The sequence below is a fragment of the Hyaena hyaena genome, unplaced genomic scaffold (genome assembly GCF_003009895.1).
Source record: "Hyaena hyaena isolate Hyena2069 unplaced genomic scaffold, ASM300989v1 scaffold_682, whole genome shotgun sequence".
NCBI classification, from domain to species: Eukaryota; Metazoa; Chordata; class Mammalia; order Carnivora; family Hyaenidae; genus Hyaena; species Hyaena hyaena.
Window position 1 is genome coordinate 696,222 of NW_024081315.1, and position 24,894 is coordinate 721,115.

General features: G+C 48.2%; 1 protein-coding gene across 1 annotated transcript in view; it reads right to left on the minus strand.

Moving 5' to 3' along the window:
* Positions 1-5,648: 5,648 nt before the first annotated feature.
* Positions 5,649-24,894, minus strand: part of LOC120220294 (L-gulonolactone oxidase) — a 34,133-nt gene continuing 14,887 nt past the window's right edge. The window contains exons 7-12 of the mRNA XM_039217361.1: positions 15,438-15,545; positions 14,513-14,589; positions 9,966-10,115; positions 8,935-9,099; positions 7,116-7,206; positions 5,649-6,343 (exon numbers count right to left, since the gene is read on the minus strand). Coding sequence (XP_039073292.1) covers positions 6,215-6,343; positions 7,116-7,206; positions 8,935-9,099; positions 9,966-10,115; positions 14,513-14,589; positions 15,438-15,545 — 720 coding nt within the window. The 3' untranslated portion in view covers positions 5,649-6,214. The remainder of the gene's footprint in view (positions 6,344-7,115; positions 7,207-8,934; positions 9,100-9,965; positions 10,116-14,512; positions 14,590-15,437; positions 15,546-24,894) is intronic.

Here is a 24,894-nt window from a genome sequence, read left to right on the forward strand (position 1 = left end):
ATTCTTACATCACCTGTTAGTTGTCTCTCCCTTCTTTAAGTTATAGGGACCTCTGCCACATAAGGAACAGACTCCGAGGCTTAGCTGAGCAAAGAAGTTGGTATTTTAGGGGTTCTTGGGTGGCTCAGTCGGTTAAGTGTCCGACTTCGGCTCAGGTCATGATCTCACCGCTCATGGGTTTGAGCCCCACTTCGGACTCTGTGCTGAGAGCTCAGAACCTGGAGCCTGCTTCAGACTGTGTCTCCCTCTCTCTTCCCCTCCCCCACTTGCACTCTATCTCTCTCTCAAAAATGAATAAATGTTAAAAAAAAAAAAAAAAGCTGGTATTTTAGTATTCCTTGCAAGGAAATTCAGAGTAAAGTTAGTATGGTTCGCTTAATGATCTGTATTAATTAGGGTTATGAGTTCAAAAGGCATTTTGCTAAAATGATGTAAATTGTACACCACATTAATGTCACATACCAGATTTAAAAATTTATTTTTTGTTTTCTATTATGTCTCTAGATTCTGGCAGCCACAATATCCAGATGTTGCTTTTTATGCGATCTACTTTATTTTTAATTTTTAAAAAATGTTTATTTTTGAGAGAGACAGAGACAGAACACAAGCAGGGGAGAGGCAGGGAGAGAGGGAGACACAGAATCCAAAGCAAGCTCCAGGCTCCAGCTGCCAGCACAGAACCTGATGTGGGTCTGGAACCCAAAATCCGCGAGACCATGACCGGAGCTGAAGTCAGATGCTCAACCAACTGAGACACCCAGGCATCCATATACAGTCTAGTTTAAACTGTTCTAGGTTAGCACCTTAAAACACAGCCCGAAACTGACTGAAGCTTGCTGGGACCCAATCTGTCGATCTTCTTTCCCCCTTTGTATGGTGGCCTTGTTGAGGGTCCATGAATATCTCTCCATCACTGACCGAGGTCCTGGCCTGAGGCACTAGAAAAAGCAAGGCAGGACATGAGATCACCAATGCGCAGAGATGAGAGCAGGGGGACCATGGTTAATGGGCCCTTGATTTTTGGCTTCTAGGATTATTGTGGCAAAGTGGGAAGAGCACTAGATGTTCTGAGAAGAGAGGACCTAGTTTTTGGCTGTAAACAGTGGCATCGCCAACCTGCAGTTAGGCCCTGTGTTGACACTTGATGGCCTTCTTCCAGGAAATTGTAACAAAAAGGAACCTCTGTTCACTACACCTTGAAATGACACTGAAATTACACAGTGAGCAGCTTGTGCAACTGTACCAGCTGCTGTGAGCCAGCCAAAGTGCTCTACTACTTGGGCCAATTGCCTGATGTAATCCCATTAGGTCCCACAGATACTCTGTAGGCACATTACAAAGGCTTCTAGGAGTAACCTTCATTAAAAAAATGTGGGACCTAGGGGCCTGGATGAAAGAACATCTGACCTCTGTTCCTTGTGCCCCACAGAGACTATTGAAAGGGATCAGGTTGCCCACCTTTTGCAGTGAAGTGGCAGGGAATAGGAGAGGGCTGGGAGCCAGGACGCTGCCCATGAATGCAGAGCAGAGCTCGCCACTAAGTGATGCGGTGGTGGGTGAATGGAAGGCCATTTAGCCCAGGCTTCATTTTCCTAAAGGGCATCCAATCAGACTTTTGATGTCATCTCCACTGGGGTTACACTTTGATCACAGAGTCACAGTGACAGGATCAAAGGAAAATGCTCGCCCTATAACAGTACCTTCATCCCACCGAGAGGGGGCTGGAGGTTTGGACTGCTGGCAAGGGTCTAAGTCAGAGAGAGGGACTGCTGTCTGTCCAAGTGAAGTTCAAAGGCAGCCCAAGGAAACCATCATCCTGTCTACAAGGAGAAGAGGCCACCTTGCACTAACCCTCTAGGTGTCCAGACCAAGCAAGACCCCTCCCCACCTCAGATAACCTCAGACAGCTTAAGCAGGGAGAATGGAGGGTGGGAAGGGTTCAGAGCTGGACCACACCCCTTCTTACTCTCTGGGCTTTCAGGACCCAGGGGCTGTAGGTGTGTGAGAGGGTAGAGTGTGCCCCTCACCTCCTCTGACAGAGGAGGAGAAGAGCCTGGGTTTAGGTATTAGATTTAAAGTAAGTAAAACCGACTATTTTATTATCTGTGACGTTTCCAGGTAGTGAAACAGTCTGCTTGAGATGTTGTTTAGTGATGGGAACAGCCCTTAGAATGAGTAAGATTATTTCACATCCATGCCACCAAATGAGTTGAAACTCCACAATAAACAGATTCCAAGGAGATAAACATTCTTATCCACAACGAAGCATGAAGCTCAGACATGGAGCATCGTGGGAGAGGTCACTTAAGAGTGAGGTTGTAGAGATAATGGGGACCATTTACTCACAGCCATGCGGCTGGTAAGTTGGCAGAATTGGGATTGAACCCAGATCTGATTCTGCCACCTTTTAGCTGCTCAGGTCCCCCAGCTTCATGTCCTAATCACACCCAGCATTTCCTGGTATCTTCTAGCTGTAAGAGAGTAGCTTGGCAAACCCCGGAAATATGAAATCGTTCCAAAGACAATGTGAAAAGGACTCAGGTCTGCAGAGCTTATTAAAAGAATTAATGATTACCAAATCAATTCGTGTATTACCAGTAAATGCCATACCGCATGGAACAGATTTACAAGGTTAATAATGAATTCTCTGTTTGCCTCTGGGATATTCTTAACCCCTTGGTCATGATCTTCCAGGTTTAGGACATCGCTCAGAGATGGTGGGCAACAGAATTTGCCCACTTCCTCCTGCCCATCCCCACCACTCTGAGGCCCATTCACTAATGGTCAACAGTTACCTTCAACCTGTCCCGGTCAATCCAAGGTTGAGAAGAGCTTACCCAGGATGGGGATGGAGAGGATCGCACCATCACCTCCCTGCTCTCATTTGTTGCCTCCAGCACGTGGGGGAGCAAAGATGCAGACCTTGAACTAGTACCAGACATTCTCCCACAATCTCCTTTTGATCTCTGTCCTTCTCTGGTGCCCAATTCAGTAACTGGTGACAGGTGGACCACTTACTTCAGCCTTACATTCACAAAGAGACTTTTGACCTCTTTGCGTATGATGTCATGTATATAAACTCACAGAGGTGCACTGACAACATCAAAGGAAGGTATTCATTCTCCAAATCCAAACCTGCATCCAATCACCAGCCCACCTGCATCGAGTGCACAAGGTGTTGACCTTTAAAATAATATCTTGCAATTATCTTGAACATAGCACATTGTTCAAGCACATTGTTCACTCCCTCTCTGTGTGTAAAGGCATTCATTTGTGGATGTCAAAAGTGGAAAAAAAAAACCACCAAAAGTTTGATCATTTTCTTTTAGAATTTTCCGGAAATGTCTAGGTGTCTCTGAAAGACCCTGCCACATGGGGAAGAAAACTAAGGTAAAACCAAGATAAGTCAGGCTCAGGTATGCTCAGACTCTGCTTTATTGTATTCTCATTTTGTCCATGGGTTCCTCAAGGTCCCTTGGGATTAGGGTGCTTGTAACTATTTTTTCAGCTCCCATTCTCCCATTCTTGGATAGTTCCTGCCTTTGCCCTCATTTGACTAACTGGAGACCTTTCTTGTAATATCTTCCTTGGAGGGGACCCAGGAACCTCTTCTAAATTTGAAACCTAGGATTGCAGAGAGAACTCTTCCCTCTCAGCAACTCCCCAAGCCTCCCTCAAGGTCTGCTCCCTTCTCTGTGGCATTCCTGGCTGCTGTTTAGTTTGGGACTAGCTGGCTAGACGGTTTAGGTCCAGGGCCGGCTGCTTGGTTTTCACCTGGGTACCTTGGCTGGGTCAGGACAGCTGCCACTAGGAGGCGCCATGAACACTGTTCCCAGGGCTGACTGTGGCTGCTGACCTTGAGGGAAGACTAAAGTTGTGTTGCAGCTCCACACCCCTGGTGGGCTTTGCTGCCCCTTCCCTCGAGTCAGCTCTATCTACCCACCCCCTTATCTATCCTCCTGGCCCTGCCTATGCAGGTGGTCAGGCTGACTCAGTTCCGGGTTATCCCCATGCAGAAACATTTACAAGTGAAGTGAGCCAGCATCTGTCTTAGGTCTTTAAATGTCTCACAACTTTGCATTTTGGCAGACTTTCCCGGCAGAGGTGCATCCTTCTGAGACCCTCAGAGCTCACCCGGACCCCTTGCATTCTCAGCTCTGCCCCTGTGGGATGTAGGGCCGGGCCGGGTGACTGCCCTGAGGCGAGAAGCTACCTACAGTTCACCTGCTCCACTTGTTGGGATATGCACCTTTTCTTTTGGCTGGTGACCTCTCACCCCAAATTTAGAGAGCCTTCATGGCCCAGCAGCCCTGATGCTGCACTAGAATTTAGTTTCTCAGTCACCCAGGGATGACGCTGTTCCTCATCCTTCCATTCACCTCTTTAGATGGTGTGGGTGGTCACTGTCCACTGTTATAAGTACAATCTCAGAGCACAGGTCCCGAGCTCAGCAACCATGATTTTCCAGATCTCCTGAGATGAGAGTGTTTGCCAAGGGGGCGGAGCTGACTCATGCTACCTGAGGTTGACAGAGTAAGGGGGCACTGAGAGAGAAGAGAGGTCAGCCAGTGGGAATCCGGGACAGAAGTAGCTAGGAGGAATCAAGGAAGGAGAGAAAAAGTGGATCAATACACACCATTCATGATCAAAAGGGTTCTACAGTCAGAATTTTTTTGGTGGGCATATATCCTTCTGGGCATCTACCCGGAAGTGGAATTGCCGGACCATATGGTAATCCTGTGTTAAATTTTTTGAGGGCCCACCATATTGTTTTCAAGAGGATGCACCATGTTACATTCCAACCAGTGATGTGCAATAGTTTCACTTTCTCCACATCCTTGACAACACTTGTTACTTTCTGTTGTTGGTGTTGCTGTTGTTTTTATTTTTTATTTTACTTTATTAAAATTTTTTTTAATGTTTATTCATTTTTGAGAGACACAGAGAGACAGAGCACAAACAGGGGAGGGGCAGAGAGAGAGGGAGACACAGAATCCGAAGCAGCCTGCAGGCTCTGAGGTTTCAGCACAGAGCCCTATGCGGGGCTGGAACTCATGAACCATGAGATCATGACCTGAGTTGAAGTTGGACGCTTAACCCACTGAGTCACCCAGGCAGTCCAATGTTTTTTTGTTGTTGTTGTTGTTTGAAATAATAGTGATCCTAATGAGTGTGGAGATATCTCATTGTGGTTTTATTTGCACTTCCTTAATGATTAGTGATGGGGAGCATCTTTTCATGTGCTTATTGGCCATCTGGATATCTTTTTGGGGAAATGTCAACTCAAGTCTTCTGCCCATTTAAACATTTGCTGTTGTTGAGTTGTAAGAGTTCTTCACATATCATGGATATTACCTCTTATGAGATATAAGATTAGAATATAAATCTTTTGAGGCCAGAAACCTGTCTGAATCGTCTCTTAATCCCCTCAAGCACTTGATACCTAGTAGATGTTCCATGAATGCTCACAAAAGAATGGTCACAAAATGTGGTAGGTCAGAGGCACGTTGATACTACGTTTGCAAAAGGTATATGAAGAGCATTGTCCAGGTAGGCTCAAGACCCATTAGCTCTGGAGGGAAGCCAGGAATTTAGGGAGGCTCCTGTTCCCAAAAGATTACCTGGAAATGAAGAGGAGAGGGCAGAGAGTGAATCAGTTCTTGGTCTTTATTTAAAAGAAGGCAAGGAGAGGCCCAATCCCCAAACATTCCCTGGAAAAGACATGCTTGAAGGTCAGGCGATGGGAGATCAGGGGGACGGGAAGACACGGAGAGAGAGCAGTCCTAGGGCAGGTGGGCACTCAGCTGAGCATCTGAAAAACCCTTGAGGGTGAAAGGAGGCAGAACACAGTACCCAGGACTGCTGTGCCCAAACACACGTTAAGGGGGCCCCAGAATTTCAGCAGGTAGAAGCTGTGAATAACCAAAGCTCTGACCTCTTAAAGAAACATAACATTTCAAGGGTTTCTCTATATCCTGGGAAAACAGACTAAAGTTCAGGGGAGGGGGTTGCCGCATGGAGATGTAATTGGAGACTTGGGTGTTTTTTGCATGGGGTTGTTGTCTGTGGATAGGAGTGGCTGTGGGTGCCACAGCAGAGGGCCCACGGAAAGAGGTCGGCTCCTCATTGGGCCTGTGGGACACTGAGACTTCAACATCCTGGAGGTGGGCCTGAGGGATGGGATGGGGTGGGCTTGATGTGTTCTGTTTCTGCTTCAGTAGAACACCTTCTCCAGATACGCATTCAGGAACATCCCGGTAGGGTCCAGCTTTTCTCGGATGGCACAGAACTTCGAAAAGGCTGGGTACATTTTCTCAAAGTCCTTCCGGGTACAGTTGTGGGCCTATGGAAGCAACCAGACAGGACTGACCTCATTCCCCGGGGCTGAAATTTCAGTGGGGCCACAAACAGGCAGACTTGTGGCTGTGCACCTGCAAACGTGACCCTCCCATCCCTAGGCACACACAAGCGTGTGTGCACACACATGTACCCACTTACCCACACATGCATGCATGTATGCAAAATGCACGTCCCCATACCTATACATGCATGTGTGTGTCCACACATATGCTTGCACACATAGGCATGCATGCAAGTACACACATGATGTAAAGAGCCGAGCGGGAGAGACGGAGTTCTTGGTAGGTAAAGGAAGGTGTCACAGTGTTAACATTAAACTCTGGATTCACTTTGCCACCCCACAGTGTGACAGTAGAGAGGGCTCTGCCCCCAATTCTATTGCTAATCAGTAAATGAGTACCATCACCTCTGAAGACTCTCAGTTCCCTATCTCTTAAAGGGCCTCACTGACTCCTGCCTTACCCTGCTCACAGGGTTTCTATGAGAATCGAATAAAATGAGAGATTTCTCTGAAAACTGTGAAGGAGATTTCACAGAGTACTATCACTGAGCTGTTGGAACATGAATGTTGGGGGAAGCTAGGCCAGGGTCAGCTTCCTGCCTGTGACTTGCTTAGCGCGCCCTCCCCCCCAATCCCAACTTCTGTGCCTTGGGCAGTCAGAGGAACAGGGAAGAGAGACACCCTCTGGTGGACCCCCAGCTCCCAGCAGCTGCCAGGCCATCAGCCCTGTGAGCTTCTCACTGGCAAATCCTACCTTGGCCCAGTGGGGCCTGCCCCCCACCTTCTTCATGATGGTCTCGTAGGCCAGCCAGTAGTCCAACCGTGGTACATCCTTGCCATAGGGCCTGGTGGGGAGCAGAAGGAGGTGAGGCCCTGTCCCTGCCCTGAGCACCCCACCACGGTTACATGGCAACTTCCCTGTGCCACGCCCAGCACCTGGCATGTGGCATCAAGATCAAGCCGTGGCTCTGCCCACAGGACATGGATAGCAGTGATCCAGCAACTTGATGACTTTCCTCACTGCTTGTCCCCAGAAGGATATCAGAAAGTATTGCATCATCTCATATTTTCTACTTGGCATAAATATATTATACACGCACACATCATTATGGTGTACCATATATATATACCATCTTTTTGACAAAGCCTAGGAATCTTGGAGTCACCTCATTCGATGTAAGGAAAGCATGGCCATATAGAACTTCATTGGTCAGTCCTCACTGCTAAGAAGTCTACGTCCCAAACTTTTTAAAATTCAGATACATGTGATGCATACTCATGGCGACTTTCTCACTTCTGGATTTGCATTCACAGGTAGGGAGAAGATAGACAGAAGGACAGACTGATAAGGTCTGAACCATGCCAAAAGTCTGTCCCTGCGTGAAATAAGCTGCCTTCTGTTCAATGAGTCTTGCAGAAACTCTCTTTTCTGGTTTTTCAGAACTCCTTCCAGAATAGTCCATTCTTTAATGGTCCCGTGGGCATCTTATAAGTCTGAGGGTTTTATATGCAGGAGAAATATACCATAGTAAGCCTCAAGATGGGGGAGAGCTAAGTTTTTCTTTTGCAAAGTCAGAAGAGGCTATTATCAATGAGAGATGGGATAGAAGAGACAGAAGGAAGACATCGTTTACACAGGAAATATTTAAAGAGATGGATGTTTTAAACTATGTGTGTCCTATAGCTTCTTGGCCTTTTGGCTAAGACCAAGTATAAACTATGCATGTCCCTAAGCCTTATCCTAGAGACTGCTACGTATCCCTAGGAAAAAGGTAATGCAGTTGTGAGCATAAGGTGTCTGCACAGCGCCTGGTGGAGCTGGTCAGGATGGGCAATGACCCCTTGAGTCAAGAATGAACCTCTTTCCTGCCTAACTCATAGGAAACACTGTGGTTTTTTTAGGGGGGGAGAGAGGGAGAGAGGCAAACCATGAGAGAATCTTGAACAAACTGAGAACAGTTTGAGAACAAACTGAGGACTGATGGGTGTGGGGGGAGGAGGGGGGAGATGGGCATGGAGGAAGACACTTGTGGGGATGAGCACTGGGTGTTATATGGAAACCAACTTGACAATAAACTATTTGTAAAAAAAATTTTTTTTTAAGTTTATTTACTTATTTTGGGAGAGACAGAGAAAGTGTGTGTTGTGAGCAGGGAAGATACAGAGAGAGAAGGAGAGAGAATCCCAAGCATGTTCCATATTGTCATCGTGGAGCCCAACACAGGGCTAGACCTCACAAACCATGAGATCATGACCTGAGCCGAAATCAAGAGTCAGGTGCTTAGCTGACTGAGCCACCCAGGTGCTCCATTTTCTGCTTAACTTAAACCTAGCTTCAGAATCCTTCTCAACACAGCATTTCAGGCTGTCAGAACCACCCACTAGAGTAGGCACATGAGATAGCAGGCAAGGAAGAGAGACTATTTGCTGCTGCCAGGATCAAATAAGTCTCACTAGAGAGGGCAGCATCTGAACCAGCCTTGAAGGATGGGTAAGGAGGAGGGTCCTTTTACAGCTGAAGGGCTCCTCCCCCAGCCCGCCCACAGCCCCGCCCCTCCCAGCGAGCCGGGCACCTGTACATAATGATGTTCATGTAGCAGCTGTCCCTCTGGAAGCAGGGGCTCAGCAGGATGTCATCCCCCCTGGTGAAGCGCACCTCCACAGGGAAGTGGGCCACCATCTTGGGGTGGGTCTCCAGCACAGCCTTCAGCTCCAGCAGCGCCTCTTTGGTCTTCTCTCTGCATTCATCCCAGGGCAGCAGAACCCAGACCTCAGAGAAGGGCCTCCAGGAGCCACCACACAAGGTTCTGCATGTCTGCTCCCTCCCACCCCCACCAGGGATGGGGATGGGGGCTCCCAGCTCCTAAGGAGGCCCATCTTCAGTGGTTGCTCTCCAAGTCCCTCACGTGGACTGTGAGTGTGCCCACTGGAGAGCTACCTCCTGCTTCTGGGCCAGCCTTGGGCCACTGCCCAGTCAGGGGCTCCTCTTAGGTGCCTGGCTTCGGCTGTCCCCCAACCCCAGACCCTTCCTTTCCAGACAGAGTCAAAGCAGCCTGATTCCAGTACTTACACTTGTTCTAATATTCTCACTGGGAGAGCGGAGCCCCAGACCTTGAACACAGTAACAGAGGCCTCTCCTGAGCACTGGGCACCGCTCCCCCCACCCCCATTCCTGGAGAGAGGCGGAGATGGGACCATTCAGAGAAGAAGCTGCAATGAGTTCTGGGGCTACAGATCTCGCCCAGGTCCTCACGCAGGCTCCCTCCCAAAGCAGAGTCCCAGCCCCTGGCATGCGAGGTGGGCTCTGCCCACCAAGGGACTGAATGCAGGGAACAGTCTTCCAGAGCAGCAAGGAGCTGGGCAGGGAGCCCCACACTCCAAGTTCAAGCCTGCTGTGAGCCACCTCCGGGCTGCTGTCCCTGCAGAGGTGGACCAGCTTGGTACATGGGCCCCAGAAGGGGACTCAGCCTCCGGTTTGCCCCCTTCTCATTATGGGTAGGACCAGCAGCCTGGTGGGCAGCATACATGCCAGGGCTGCACTAAGGACCCTTGAAGGGGGTCCCTTGGACACTGACCCCTCTGCAGCCTGGCCAGAATGGCCTACCTGGGAATGGCCCAGTCCTGGACGTGCTGCTTGAAGCGGCACTCATAGGTGAAGATCTCATGGCTGAGATTGCTGCTCTCCCTCTTCCTGGTGAACAGGAGCCAGAAGAAGAAGCGATTGATCCAGCCCACGAGGCCTGGCAGGAAGGAACTGGAGGGGGCAGGGCAGAGGGGTGATCAGTCATCATAAAACCCAGCATTTATAATTTATCTTTAATGTTTAGTTATTTCTGAGAGAGACATAGAGAGAGAGCAGGGGAGGGGCAGAGAGAGAAGGAGACACAGAATCCAAAGCAGGCTCCAGGCTCTGAGCTGTCAGCACAATCCAGCATTTAATGAGTGCCACCTGTGTGCTTACAAACCATGGGGGAGTTCCGTCCAAACCTCTGCCACTCCCGCTTACCTATAGCTTAGAAACCTTCCTGGGGATAGAAACAGCATTCCAAACAATTCTCCCAACACTAACAGAAGCCACTTCCAGAGAGCCCCTGTGTGCATGCCGCTACCCTTCTAGGGAGGACTAGCTTGTTTTCAGTGTTTGTGGATTTTTCCTCCTCCTCCTCCTCCTCCTCCTCCTCCTCCTCCTCCTCCTTCTTCTTCTTCTTCTTCTTCTTCTTCTTCTTCTTCTTCTTCTTCTTCGTTGTTGCTTGTTTTTAATGCTTGTTTTTGAGAGAAACAGAGAGAGCAAGAGCACACAAGAGCATGGGGGAGGGTCAGAGAGAGGGAGACACAGAATCGGAAGCAGGCTCCAGGCTCTGAGCTGTCAGCACAGAGCCTGACATGAAGCTCGAACCCATGAACTGTGAGATCATGACCTGAGCCACCAATGGAGCCACCCAGGTGCCTCAGAGATTTTTTCCTTCTTAATTGTGGTAAAAAGTTGCATAACCTTAAATTTGCCCTCTTAGCCATTTTTAAGTATAAGGGTTAGCAGTGTTAGGTAGATTCACATTGTTGCAAGAGTGCCCAGAACCTCACAAAGTGAAACTCTGTCCCCAATAAACAAGTCCCCACTCCCCTGCTCTCCCCACCAGCCCCCCAGCAAAACCCCTTCTACCATCTGTCTTTATGAATTTGACTGCTCTGGGGGCCTCACATAAGCAGAGTCCCACAGTTTTTGCCTTTTGTGACTGGCTTAGGTCACTTAGCATATTGTCCTTCAGGTTCATCCATGTTGTAGCCTGGATCAGAATTTCCTTTCTTTTTAAGGCCAACTAAAATGCTGTTATCTGTGTAGACCACATTTGGTTCATGCATTCATCCGTTGGACACTGGGGTTTGCCTCCACCTCTTGGCTATTAAGAATAATGCTGCTATGAACATGAGTGTGTAAGTATCTCTTTAAGACCCTGCTTTCATGGGGTGCGTGGGTGGCTCAGTCAGTTGAGCATGTGACTCTCAATTTCTGCTCAGGTCGCGATCCCAGGGTCAGGTCAAGCCTTATGTCAGGCTCTGCACTGAGTGTGGAGCCAACCTGAATACTCCAAACAACCCAAATGTTGGCTAGTGGCTCTACTTTATGTATGGGCAAACCACAGCTCAGAGAGGCTGAGCAATTTACCCGGAGTCACACAGCAGGGAAGTGAAGATAAGGATCAGAGTCAAGGTCCACTGGATCCTTAGCTCATGCTCTTCCCATGGCCCCAAGCTACCGAGTTTCCTGGGACTCAGAAAGGGTACATGGGTACTTGCTGCAGGGGTGGGGTAGGAGACGGACGCAGTCTGTCTTAAGGCAGATGCTCTCTGGTGTCTCACAGGGCAGCTGGCTGTGATGGGGCTTCCACTGGCCTGCAGGGAATAGGGCTGTTCTAACCAAGGAGCTGAGTTTGCCCTTGGCTCTGGCCCACCCGCCAGGGACCTGTTTCCAACAGATAGCCTGCCTTACTGTCCCGGTCAGTTATGGCCACCTCATCACTCCTACAGTGGGCCACTACTGAACTCCTCTAAAGACAGGCACCAAGCGTTTAATGTGGCATTTCTTACACAATATCTAGGGGCCTCCTCTAGGTGCCAGGCATTGTTTGGGGCGCTGTCCCAAACAGGACAGGCAGGGTCCCCTCCCTTGCAAGGACACAGTAAGTTTTACCGTGAAGCAGCCATTGAACCACCAAGTGCAATCTGTTACTGCCATTCATTACCGCACCTTCAAGCACGCAGCTGAGTGTGCACCCCACAGGGGTGAGCCTGGGTGGATGCGGTTTCCAGAAGCAGCTAAGCCAGAGCCCAGTGGGCTGAACTCAGAGGCTGTGGAGCTCTCACAGAGCATCCACTCAGGCCAGGAGGTGGCAGCTGTGATTTAGAGCCCAATTTATTTGGGTGCTCACTGGGCTCCGGCTCCACAGACACACACACATAAAGCTGCTGAGAGGCTGTGATAGAAGGCAGATTGCGAGTCTGACGGGGCATTTTCCACCCTCACTCCCATCCACAATCTGCCGGGATGCAGTCCCCAGGCCAGCTTACTCAGAGCTCCTTGTCCCTTCCCTGCTCAGATGCAGTGAGTCCTGTCTCGAGTTTCACTCTCCTAAAGACCTTCCAGGCAGTTAGTCACCCTGATGTGGATCCCATCTGGTGCACCTGCAGCTCCCCTAACCTGAGGAGACTCGACGCCAGGTGCCAAAGGTCTCGGCCACGTCCAGGACCAACAAGAACTCCAGCTAGTTCCCCAGGTCCTGTTGTCAGTGCCACCTTTGATGGGCTCTTATGCCCTTTCAGCAGGGATGGATTTCTCACTAAGATACCTTCCCAAAGGTAAAACAATTAACGGCTAAATTTTACTGTATTAACATTAAATACATCTAACACCAACATTTTTTAAAGCCATAAAAGTGAAAGACAACACAAATAGGAGGGTATTGAAGCCCAAAAAGGGAGTGCTCAAAATATATAAATAAAACTCTACAGCACAGTAAGAAAAAAATACCCAACCAATTCTTAAAAAGGACAAAATGCATAAATAGGCACTTCATAGAAGAGAAATCCAAAGGATCAATATACTAAAAAACTGCACAACCTTTCTGGTAGGCATGGAAGTAGGCATTAAAAACCACGGTGAGATACTATCTAATACATGTCCTGTGAAAATGTAAAAGTCTGACAATTCCAATCTCGACCAGCCAGTGGAGCACAGAGACTCTTACATGCACCACAAGGTAACTTGGTGCGGCCACTTGGGAAAACAGTTTGATCTGATACAGCCTGGAGATACTCATGCTCCGTGACCCAGGAGTTCCACTCATGAGGATATACTCAAGACAAAAAACCAAAAAAGCATCAGAAGCAGGGGTTGAGAATCCTCACAGCAATATTGTTTGTAATGGAAAAAAAAAAAGAGAGAGAGAGAGAAAAAGAAAAATTCTGGAAATAACCAGAACATCCATTATCATGAGTATGGATCAACGCATTGCAATAAATGCACATGGTGAAAAATGACTAATTGTAGCTATCTGTATCAACATGGGTAATTATCACTATCGAAGCTGAATTGCCAAATTTATGATATCAGGGTTCATAAAACTAAAGTATAAATAAAAGCAAGGGGCTGATAAGCATAGTTTCAGGGCAGTGATTACTTTCTTGGTTACCCCTTGGAGGCTGTCATCTGGGACTTCACAAAGACTGTTCCAATTGGACTCATGTTGTTTCATTTCTTAAGCTGGTGTGGTGGTAGCCACATGGGTGCTTATTACATTATTTTTGTTTTGTTTTGTTTTTAAGAGAGAGAAAGAGAGTGAGTGGGGAAAAGGGGCAGAGGAGAGGGAGAGGATCTTAAGCAGGCTCCACACTCAGCACAGAGCCCATTAAACTCAGTCCCATGACCCTAGGACCATGACCTGAGTCGATATCAAGCCAGACACTCAACTGACTGAGCCACCCAGGTGCCCCACATTATTATTTATATTAAAAAAAATTTTAATGTTTATTTTTGAGGCAGAAAGAGAGAGACAAATTGTGAGCAGGGGAGGGAGGGAGACATAGAATCCAAAGCAGGCTCCAGGCTCTGAGCTGTCAGCACAGAGTCTGATGCGGGGCTTGAACTCACAAACTGTGAGATCATGACCTAGGCTGAAGTCAGACACTTAACCAACTGAGCATCTCAGGTGCCCCAATTTTTTATATTTTAAATATATGCTTTCTATATTACATTGTATATATAAAATATTTCAAAAAATTTTATATCATGCCATTCCATGTCTTGCCTGGACATAAAGTTACCATTCAAGGACCCATGAAACCTTCCCCATCACTCAGAGTTACATGTCTACTTACCAGCAGACATGGGGCCTGAACATAAGCATAGATTTCAGGCTGGGAAGGAGGTAGAAAACAGGACATGATGAGATTTACATCACCTGGGGGCCAAAGAGTGGGACGCAGGCATTCATATCTTTAAAAAGCCAGGTGATCTGAATGTGTAGGCAGGGTTGAAAAATCACTGCTCTAGACCCTAATTTACATGCATAAAGGCCAGGGTGTTATTTTTTTTGATGGACTGCATCCTCAACAGCATACAGCAGATGCTGGAAAAAGGTACCCTCTCATTCCTACCTGATCCAGAGCAGGAACTCCAATAAATAGAATCCGATGGCATAGTCCCAAAACCAGTTGGCTGAAGAGGAGGGGGGCTGGGAAGCAGAATCTGTGATCAGTTCGGAGCCAGAGCTCAGCTGCTTTCTGACCTATTTATCATAGTGTCCCCTTACAGGGAGATGTGTCCAAGAGTGACTGCATGTGTGTGTAGAGGGGACAACCCACCTACCAGGACAATTGAAAGCCTCACTTCTTGGTGACACAGCCAATTTGCATACCCCACCCCTTTCGTTTCATGTATATGTATGTATTTATGCATGTATTTATTTTGCACAAGATGAAGATGTGCATTTGTCCCTCCTCTTCTGAGTCCATGAGGCAGGTGTCCAGCGATCACCATTTACAAACCCCTTGCCAGCCCATAACACACATTATGTGTCACCATTTTTGCCTGATGTGTCCCATCAACATTCATCCTAGGTGATGGCTTTGTGTTCTTCTGCTGAGAAGCACCCCATTTGCTAAGGACACGGAGGAGAGACAAAACTATTGGTTTCTTCACCTGTCCAGTTGGGGGTGGGAAAGACAAGGGCATTTGAGGGAAGGTGGAGGCGTATTAGATGGTCCAAGGTATAGCCCAGCTGCCTGATACTCTATCTTATCCTATCCTGTCCTCCCCACACCTCTGCTCCCCTCTCCCACATCTAGGCTGTCGCCTGACCTCACTCCCACACATCCCTACCTATGGTCACATTAGGCCCTTACTGGGCCAACTTTCCTTCCTCCTTTCACCCTCCTGCCTCTCCTGCTTCTGTCCTCACACTCCGTGATGCCCACCCTTGCTTTCCCTCTCACACCTCACTGACCATCGGGACAATGACAAACATCAGCCACCCTGGGGACTGCAGGCCGTGTGTGAGGACAGGAATGATGCTGTTGCTACCTTGTTGGTGTGGTCCTGGTAGATGACGCTGACGTTCTCACTGTGTGGGAACCAGAGGAAGCGGAAGTATTCAGATTTCTTCAGGTGGCTGTCCAGGTTGTCAAGAACCTGACCTCGGCAGAAGGAAAAAAGAAAGACTGTGTTGGTCACAGGCTGATGGTGGGGAATGTAATGGATGTCAGGGCCCGGGGGTGCTTCTGTTTCTCCCCATCAAGAGAAAATGCTTAAAATTGTCCTAATGTTGTCAAATGACATGGAATGTGACTTGTAATATGCTGGACATTAAAGTGGTACTTTTGCATGTTGATTTTCCCAAGCAGCTTAGAGGATAGAAATGATATCTTATCTGTCCTGGCTAAGTCCTAACTGTATGAGTTCGGGCAAGGTACCTAACATCTCTGTCCCTCACATTCCTCATCTATAAAAGGGGACTAATAAGAGTACCCATGTCAGGATTGGTATGAAGATGAAATGCACTAATGACTAGAAAGTGCTTACAATGTTGTCATGAACATGGTAGGCACTGTATAGGCATAAGCTGCTGCTGCTGCTAATATTACCCTTACATTGCCATGCCCTGTCATCGTCATCGTCCTTTATCTCCATACTGCTTAATACATCACAGGTCCTTAATAAAATGAACTGGAGAATCTTGCTCTAATATGGCCTATTATTGCACTCCTAGAGATGAGATCACAATGCAAACCATGTCTCCCTAAAACCCATCAAGCAGATACAGGGCAATTTCTGAGCCAAAGGGTAGATAGATTTGGTATTTGACAGGAAGCTGGGGGTTGAGGAAAAGCACCACTGGTCTTGGGGTAAGTTTTGGGTTCGAGTCTGGTCTGCAGCTTACCAAGCTGCATGACCTTGGAGGGGCCAAGCTGAGCGCCCTCAGCTTTGGTTTTCCCATCAGTAACATGTGGCACTGGTGCAGTGAAATGAGATAATCTACATCAAAGCTCCTAATAGAGTGACTGCCATGTGGCACATGCCCAAAGAGCAGTTTGGGTTCTGGATTTGATCAATGCACACACGCATCTAGTGTTCCAGTCCTATTCCCCCACAAAGTCCCTAGCTGTGACTTCCAGAAGCCTTTGAGGCCTCTGGGGAGCATCTCTCCATCTGTAGAATGAAGACAGTAGTACTTCTTCCTTCCTTCTAGGGCTGTTGTGAGGAACAGGGAAAATCATAGATTTGAAAGCACTGTAAAATCAACATGTGAGTGAGGGAGCACAGAGTGCCAGGAAAGACAGAAGAAAAACAGAACAAAACAAAACACACACATAACTTACTGACCAAATGCACTGTGGGGATTTGGGGACCCAGCATAGAAAAATGGCTGGATCTAATCACGGGTCAATACAGTGTCCAAGGAGGTTGGTAAGCTCAAGGGAGGATGGCCATTTCCACATCTGACCAGGAAGGAAGATGAAGCCAAGATGAAGTACTGAGATGAGCCCATCTAGAACTTAAGGTTGGGGTGTCTGAGAGCAGTAGAACTTGGGATTCTGGGTCTCTGTCATGACTGTCAGAGAGGCCCCCTGACTCGCTTGCCAGGGCATGGTGCAGCTGGGGATACAGGGATGGGTGTGTGATTGTTGCATCCCAGTGATCTGCCTGTCATCCTAACCCTCCCCCGCCCCACCCCAGCTCCAGTCTGTCAGTCGCCCTGTTGTATTTCTGCAAATGTCTTCCTTCACAGTCTTCTCCGGTGACCCACTGCTACTGTTGTGAGGTAGTCCACGCCCTTCTTACCTGTCACCCATACTCCTGCGTTAGCCTCATAATATGGCCTGTTTCTCATCTCTCCAGACAACATCTATAGAGAACATCCAAAACCCAGCTCAGAGATCTTCAGAAGCTCTCTATTTCCTACAGAATAAAGCTCACACAGCTTAGGCAGCATCCAGGACCTCCGTCCACAAACACTGTCCGATAAAACAGCCACTGGCCATAAGTGGCTGTTGAGCACCTGAAAGGTGTTTTATCCAAATTGAGATGGTAACTTAAATGCTCCTCATGAAGCCATCTCCTCACCTTCTAGTGGCTTCTACTTCTATTGCATCCATCCCAGAATTATACTGCAGCTCTTTTAGCATCCATCTGTCTCTGAAATTGGTCAACAGTCTCTTATAGGTCAGGGACTATCTCATCCATCTTTGGTCCCCCCTGCTAGTGCAGAGATCAGCAAAATTTTTCTGTAAAGAGCCAGACATAAATATTTTAGGCTTTTGAGGCCATATAGTCTTTGTTGCAACTCTTTAACTTGCCATGGTAGCGTGAAAGCAGCCATAGACAATGCATTAACAATGAGTGTGGCTATGTGCTAATAAAACTTTATTTACAAAAACAGGCAGTGAGCCAGAATTTGCCTGCAGGCTGTAGTTTCCCAGCCCCTCATCTTAGAGCTGCTGGCACAATGCCTTGTACAGAGAATGCTGGAGTACACTATCATTCCTTATTTGAAGAGAAAAGCCTTTCCTGCTGTGCTGGAGTCTGAAGAAAAGTTCAGGAAGAAACTCCTGTCACTATCACTTCCATCCTGAGAGGGAGATGGACACATGGTCCACAGGACTCTCGTGTGGGAAGCCTCTGGGCAGAGCTGACTTTCCCCTGGGAGAGCCAGAAATACAGCCTGGTGACTTGGCCTGGAGGATGGGGCTGGGACACTGGAAAGGAGAAACCACCCCCACCCCACCCCCATCTTCTCACATTTGGCATCCTGGGCCATCCCACTCTATTGCCCAGAATCCAGCAGAAAATGTAATGGCGCCCTTCTCAGCTCTGGTGCCTGAGAGGTTTATGTCCGGCTTTCTACCTAGAATGGAGTGACAAGAGTCAATGCCCCCATTACATTTTGTGCCTCTGTCCTGACACCATTCTTTTCCACCCCACATTAGAGAAACAAGACATATCTTCTCTCACCACACACACCAAATTATAACCCTCTACAGGCATGAACTATGCATGATTGAGCTCTGGACTCTCCATGACCCCTAACTTAGCACCAAGTTGGTTGCTGAGTGGTGGAACAACCCTAGGCCCCACCCCACTGTGGACTAAACTCATTCCTTCAGCACCCACAAGCCATCCTAACTGGAGGAGGTTAGTCCCTAGATCATGGAGTTCCTTGATCTGACCTGTGTTTCCTGAAAGTACCATCACAGACACTTGGGTTCCAAAGAAACCTCTTCCTTGACACGTTATTGGCAGGAAGGGTTCCAGCAGGTCCAGTCCCCTGGATTTAGTCCCTGTGGCACTGCTGAGTTGGCTTTTGGGAACTGGCTTCCAGTCTCACAGCTGAGGATTAGTGAGCATCAGCAGATGGCCACGCCAGACAGTGGCCGGCATCTGGAAGCTGCTGACAAGGACGGTGGCACACTGGGACCAACACTGCATCCTGAGGCGCTGTAAGAGGGGCGAGGCAGCAGCCAGCTGCACTCATCACATCTCATTATGTTTTGGGTGGCATAAAGGGCAAGAGGTTGACAGTAAGTTCTAAAATCTTCACACCTTCTAACTGGTTGTGATTCCTTACCAGCCAAACTGCAAGAGTCAGAAATCCTGAGACTTCATCAGAAAAGCTGTGAGGGCTCCCTCTTTCTAGGCACCACAAAACTGGACAAGCCATCTTTCCTCAAGCCACTTCCCTGCATCTAGAAACACTGATTCCAACTCTCCTAGGGTCCAGGAATGACCTGTTCCCCTGATTTGGCTTTGAACAGCCTTCAGAATTCGTGTTGTGATGTATTTAAGAGAATCAGTAATGGGACACACAGACTTGTATCTGAGACAGACCACCACACAGCACAGGTGGGAGGAGTTGGTGAAAATGACAGTAATACTATGGGGCCAGTCACGCTCTTATCCTCACCACACATGTGAGGAATCCAAGCTCAGAGAAGTGAGGAGACTTGTCCAAACTCATAGAAGGTCAGTGAAGAAACCGGGCTTCAAACGTGGTGGTCTGACTTGGAGATGTGTTCCAACTTCTACACTGCACCCCTTGTGATGGGTCTGGGTTCTATTCCAAAGTTCAGGGCTGGAAGACCCATGATAGGGATTTCATAAACACACACTGGGTGGAAGGCAGGGAATCGGAAAGGAAGGAGGAGAAAAGGAAAGGGAAGAAATATAAGGGAAGGAAAAAATGGTGGAGCAGCTAGCTCTTCACACCTAACTTTATGTGCAGGACAATTGTCCTCCTTTGTCCTGGCTTCCTATCTCTCACTCCTCAAATGCTCCTCCTGGAGCCCAGGATCAGCCGACCTGGAGGGCTTGGCCATCAGGAAAAAGTCCATGCCCAGAGAAGACATGATGCTGGGGAGCTGTGTACAGCCCTGAGATGGAGGCACACACTCAGGGCAGCATGGTTTGCAACCCCTGTGGACGTGAGACAAATGCGTATGAACCTAAATGGTAAGAAACCAGGAGCAGGTACCGATGCATGAGCAGGAGGGTGCACTGTCTTCCTAATGGTTGTCAAAAACCTCCTAAAGGTTACACCCAATTATTATTCCTTTTAGATTTAATGATGAGTTTCTGATCCTTCTTCCTCCTCCATGGGCTTATTTGCTTTGAGAGGAGCGAGGCAGCAAGGCCCATGTTGTAGATTTCCACATCCTATTAGCTTTTCCTTCTAAGTATTCACAGCCTCTTGAAGGTGCCCTTTAAAGGCTACTTTGAGTGGAAAGAGCAAAAGCAAATGGAATATGAGGTCATTCATTGCCCACACCCTTTGGAATAAATCACAGGGCTGCAAATGCCACCGACATTCTGTCCTTGTTTACGGCCTGCAGCTGTGGCGAAGGCTGTCACGAGGCATGATGGAAGCTGATGATGAGCTTCTCAGAGATGCAGCCTGGCTCTACAGCACAAGGGGTGCCACTTCATGGAAATGGAGGGATCCACAGAGCGCTTGCTGACTCACAGGGTCCTGCTCCATGAGCCCTCTGGGAGTGAGCTGGGGTCTCTGTTGGGAACAGTGGGGGTATTCTCACAGGGCTCATGCCTCTCCTCTGGAGTTGTGCCCAACCACTTCACCAGATGCTCCAAAGGAGAGAAACCAGAGATACCAGAGGTGACCCTCTGCCTCCAGGATGTGGCGAGGAGGTGGGGCTGTGTCCAAGCCCTGTACTCACTCACCAAATGTCAGAGCTTAAAAAGGCCTCAGGAAATATCTACTTTGACTCTACTTTGAAAAAAGAAAGAAAATGGGGTCCCCCAAATGTGAAGGATTTGCTCAAGCTCAGACAGGATAGCAGCACAGCCAGCCCCCGGGGGCCCTGACTCCCTTCCTGGAGCCTTTTCATTACATCTTGTTGAGTGTTTATTGCTGTGTAATTGTGTGTGAGTATCTACTTTGTCTTTTAGGGGAGGATATTGCAATTGCTATTTCTCATGTGTCATCACAGCCTTTCAAAATCAAAGAAGTTGGGGGGCGCCTGGGTGGCTTAGTCAGTTGAGCATCCAACTCTTGATTTTGGCTCAGATCATGATCTCATGGTTCATGGGATGGAGCCCTGAGTCAGACTCTGCATTGCAGAGCCTTGTTGGGATTTTCTCCCTCCCTCTCTCTATGCCCCTCCCATGCTCCCTCTCTCTCTCCCTCTCAAAATAAATAAATAAACATTAAAGAAAAAAAGGAGATGGAAGCTTTGAGAAGAAGGTAGCACATTGCCTAGAGTCACTTGGAATTTTCAAGGATGTCATGTCCAGTTAGAAGTCTCCATGTTGAGATAAGTTGGAGGCAATAAAACCTCTTGAGCTCTAGACAGACACAGGGGCCAGGCAGAGTGTGTGTCTGCACGCACATGGCTGTGTGAGTGTGTCCAGGAGGAGGATGGCCTGAGATATGCCTCCACTAGAACCAGGATTTGGCTATAACCAATCTTACTCAATCTCAGCCAGGTCAAAGGAAGAGCAGAAAGTGGACAGACCAGGTCTTAGGAGACCATTCATTGACTCAGCCACAAAGCCTAGTAGGAACCTGGGGCCCAAAGAGGCAATCTTTATCGCTGGGTCAAAACCTTGACAAGTTCTGACCTACATGAGAGGCAGGAAAATAGGTTCAATAATAAAAGCACATTACAGCCCCTTACTGCTTGAAAGTGGTCTGTGCTGCCCATCTCCCTTCCTCATTGGTGATGCTCATCTGTCCCTTGAGCTGCCCCACGCTCCACTGAACCATCTTCACCAAGTTCAGCTACAGCCTTCTGATGACCAGACCTGTCAACACTCCAATCCCCCATGGCATTGAACCCTGTTGACTGCTCCATCATGGACACCCAGCATCTCTGGCCTCTGTAGCCCTCTCTAACCCATCTTCCTCAGTCTCCTTCTCGGCACCCTTTCCATCCTCTCATCCACTCCCTTTTCACCTAAGCCCACTCTCTCTGGGTAGTCTTGCCTACACTGTGACCAATCACTTAGGGGACTGACGACCCTTACTTTGGGCTGAATTGTACCCATCCCACATTCACATATTGAAGTTCTAACCCCCAGGACTTCAGAATGTGACTATATTTGGAAACAAGAAATTAAGGTTAAATGAGGTCATTGGGTGAGTCCTAATCCAATAAGATGAGTGTCCTTATAAGAAGAGATTGGGACACAGAAATGCACAGACAGGAGATCATGTGAAGACATGGCAAGAAGAGAGCCATCCATAATCCAAGGAGAGAGTCCCCACAAGGAACCAAACCTGTAGACCTCTTGATCTAGTCTGTGTTATTTGTTACTGCAGCCCTAGCAAACAAATACAACCCCTCAATCTGTTATCTCCAGCCTCTGCCTCCTGCCTGAGTTCCAAACCTGCAAAGCCAGCTGCCCTCCAACACCTCCACCTGAGGCACCTCAAACTCAAGTTCCCAAACCAAACTTGTAATCTTGTTCCCCAAACCTGCTGTGCCTCCTGGATTCTCCACCTTGGTGGTAGTCACACTATTTCTGCCTCCTGCCTCCCACTCCACCACTTCACACTCAACTGCTAGTCTTTTGGTTCCTCATCTTAAACATTGCTTGAGGGGCACCTTGGTGGATCAGTCAGTTAAGCATCCGACTCTTGATTTTGGCCCAGGTCATGATCTCACAGTTGGCGGGATTGATCCCTGCGTCGGGCTCAGTACTAACAGTGTGGAGCCTGCTTGATATTCTCTCTCTCTCCCTCTCTCTCTGTGACCCCCCCCCCCACACTTTCTCTCTCTCAAAATAAATACATAAATTTTAAATATTGCTTGAATTTGTGCCCTAAAATAGTGGACTTGGCTTTGTATTTCAGTCCCTTGGGAACCTCTCTAGGCTATGCCTACTCTACCTCATTCTCTTCCAAATCTCCCTCACAGTACTAACTCTGGTTAAACCTCTCTCACCAGTCTCCCTTTGGACTTGATGGTTGTTATGAACTATTTCTTTAGCTCCTGACCTGGCCATCATTACTGGCTAATGCCTTCAGTTTCAAGCCCTGGAGCAGGCTGCCTAGTCTGTCAGTCCTGGAGACTCAGTTCCAAGACTACAGTGCCTTCATTAGCCATGTCAGTGTATATGGTCAACCTCAGAGTGGGGACCAAGATGGTCTCTCTTTGTAACCTCCCCCTGCATGCATTTCCATAACTCTCTGTCTGTTAAAGATGCTTTAGCTGAGGAAGGCTGGAATTCTTGGCTCAGAAGCAGCAAGGAGGGGATAAAGTGGAGGATCTGTTACCTCTTCTCAGCCAGTCTAGGGGCAAAAGAACCTTGAGGGGTACAAAGGATAGATGGTGGCAGATGCCAAGCGAGGAAGAAGCAGAGTCCCAGAGTCTGCTGAGGAGAAGAAAGGGGTACCGGGCTGCCCAGCTGAAGCCTGAGAAGAATGCCTGAGTTGTATCTCAGTGCGGGTCCTTGCCACATCCTGCTATAGGACCAGGATGGAGTGGTCGCCCCACCAAAAAGTACAGAGGGGAGAGGCCAAGAATACGAGAGTGTGGTGGGTGCTCAGAATGTTATTTCATGGCCTTAGGAGTTAGCCCTAGAGTCATAGGAGTCTCAAATGCTGACCCCACAGCAGGCCTCAATCAACATGCCCAGCACTGAGCAGAATGTAGAACACTTTCTGAACCCTACATGGAGTGAACAATGAGTCTAGACCCACCCTTTAGCACTGGTCTGGGAGATTGTAGCTGGTTGAAGCAGGCCAAGGTGGCCCCAAAGAGCTCAGAGTCTGGGCTGGTTCCAGGCAGAGTCATGTGGGCCAGCCAGACCCTTGTGGGACTCCCTGGCTTAGCCACACCTTGTCCCTGCCACACAACTCTATGAAGTGTCCTTGTCCTGAACTAGCCCTGCTTTCTCAGGCCAAGGCTCCAGGCAGTTCACTTGCCAGTTTTGTCCCATTAGGCTAAGTATTGGTACTCCAGGTGTCTGTGCTCTACCCCTTAGAGCAGTGGAAGCACTTTCTCACCAACCGGGAGTTCTGGGGATAAATTTCCACTAAACACCATGCCTCTGAGTAGGGGGCCTTCTGGATTTAAGGCCTTTGCCTGGTCTTCATGCATTAGACATTTTGGTTCTAGAGAGCAATGTTTCTCTTTCATCATTGGCTAGGTGCCATGGGGGGAATATTCTAATACTGAATTAGATACTTTACATGTGTTATCTGATTTAATCCTCAGATTCAATACTTTAAGGTAGTTATTTTTAACTCCCTTTTTGGATGAAGAAACTAGGGTTTAACAAGGTTAAATGACTGCCTCAAGGTCACAGCTTAGAAGTGGCAGAGCCAGTGCTCAACGCCAGGTCAATCTGATCACAAATCCCACCTTAACCATGGAGTGCTTACATCACTGACTCTTCCATCTGTGCAAAGGGTCTACTCATATCGAATGATAAGGTGATCATGGAGGAACTCAAAGACCAAGGAACTTAGGCCTGTAGATTTGAGTCCCTTAGTGATTACCAGGCATAGATCCTGCCTGCAGGCATTTCAGGACTGATGCATGCTACTCATTCATCCATGCATCCATCTATGCATCCATCCATACATGCATCCGTCCATCCATGCATCCATCTGTCCATCCATCCATCCATCCATCTATCCATCCATCCATCATCCATGCATTCATCCATCCATACATCTGTCCATCCACTCATATCCCTCCATCCATCCAATCCAGTCAGCCAGTCATTCTATCCAGCCATCCAGCTAGCCAAACAAGCATGCTTTTCATGCATTCACAAAACACTGCTTTCAGTCAGAAGCCAAAATTTCTGCCCTCCATTATCTAGACTCACATCCCCTAAATGCAACCTTAGGCACCGAGCCAGACTGAAAGTTAGCCCACCCACTTTGCTGTACAGAAGCTATTATCAAGGGAATCCTGGGCACATTCCATGGCTCAGTGCATTTGAGAGTTAATGCCTTCCCAGGAGCAGTCAGCTCATGCCAGCACCCTATCTCTTGCGGCAATTCTCTACCTAGCCT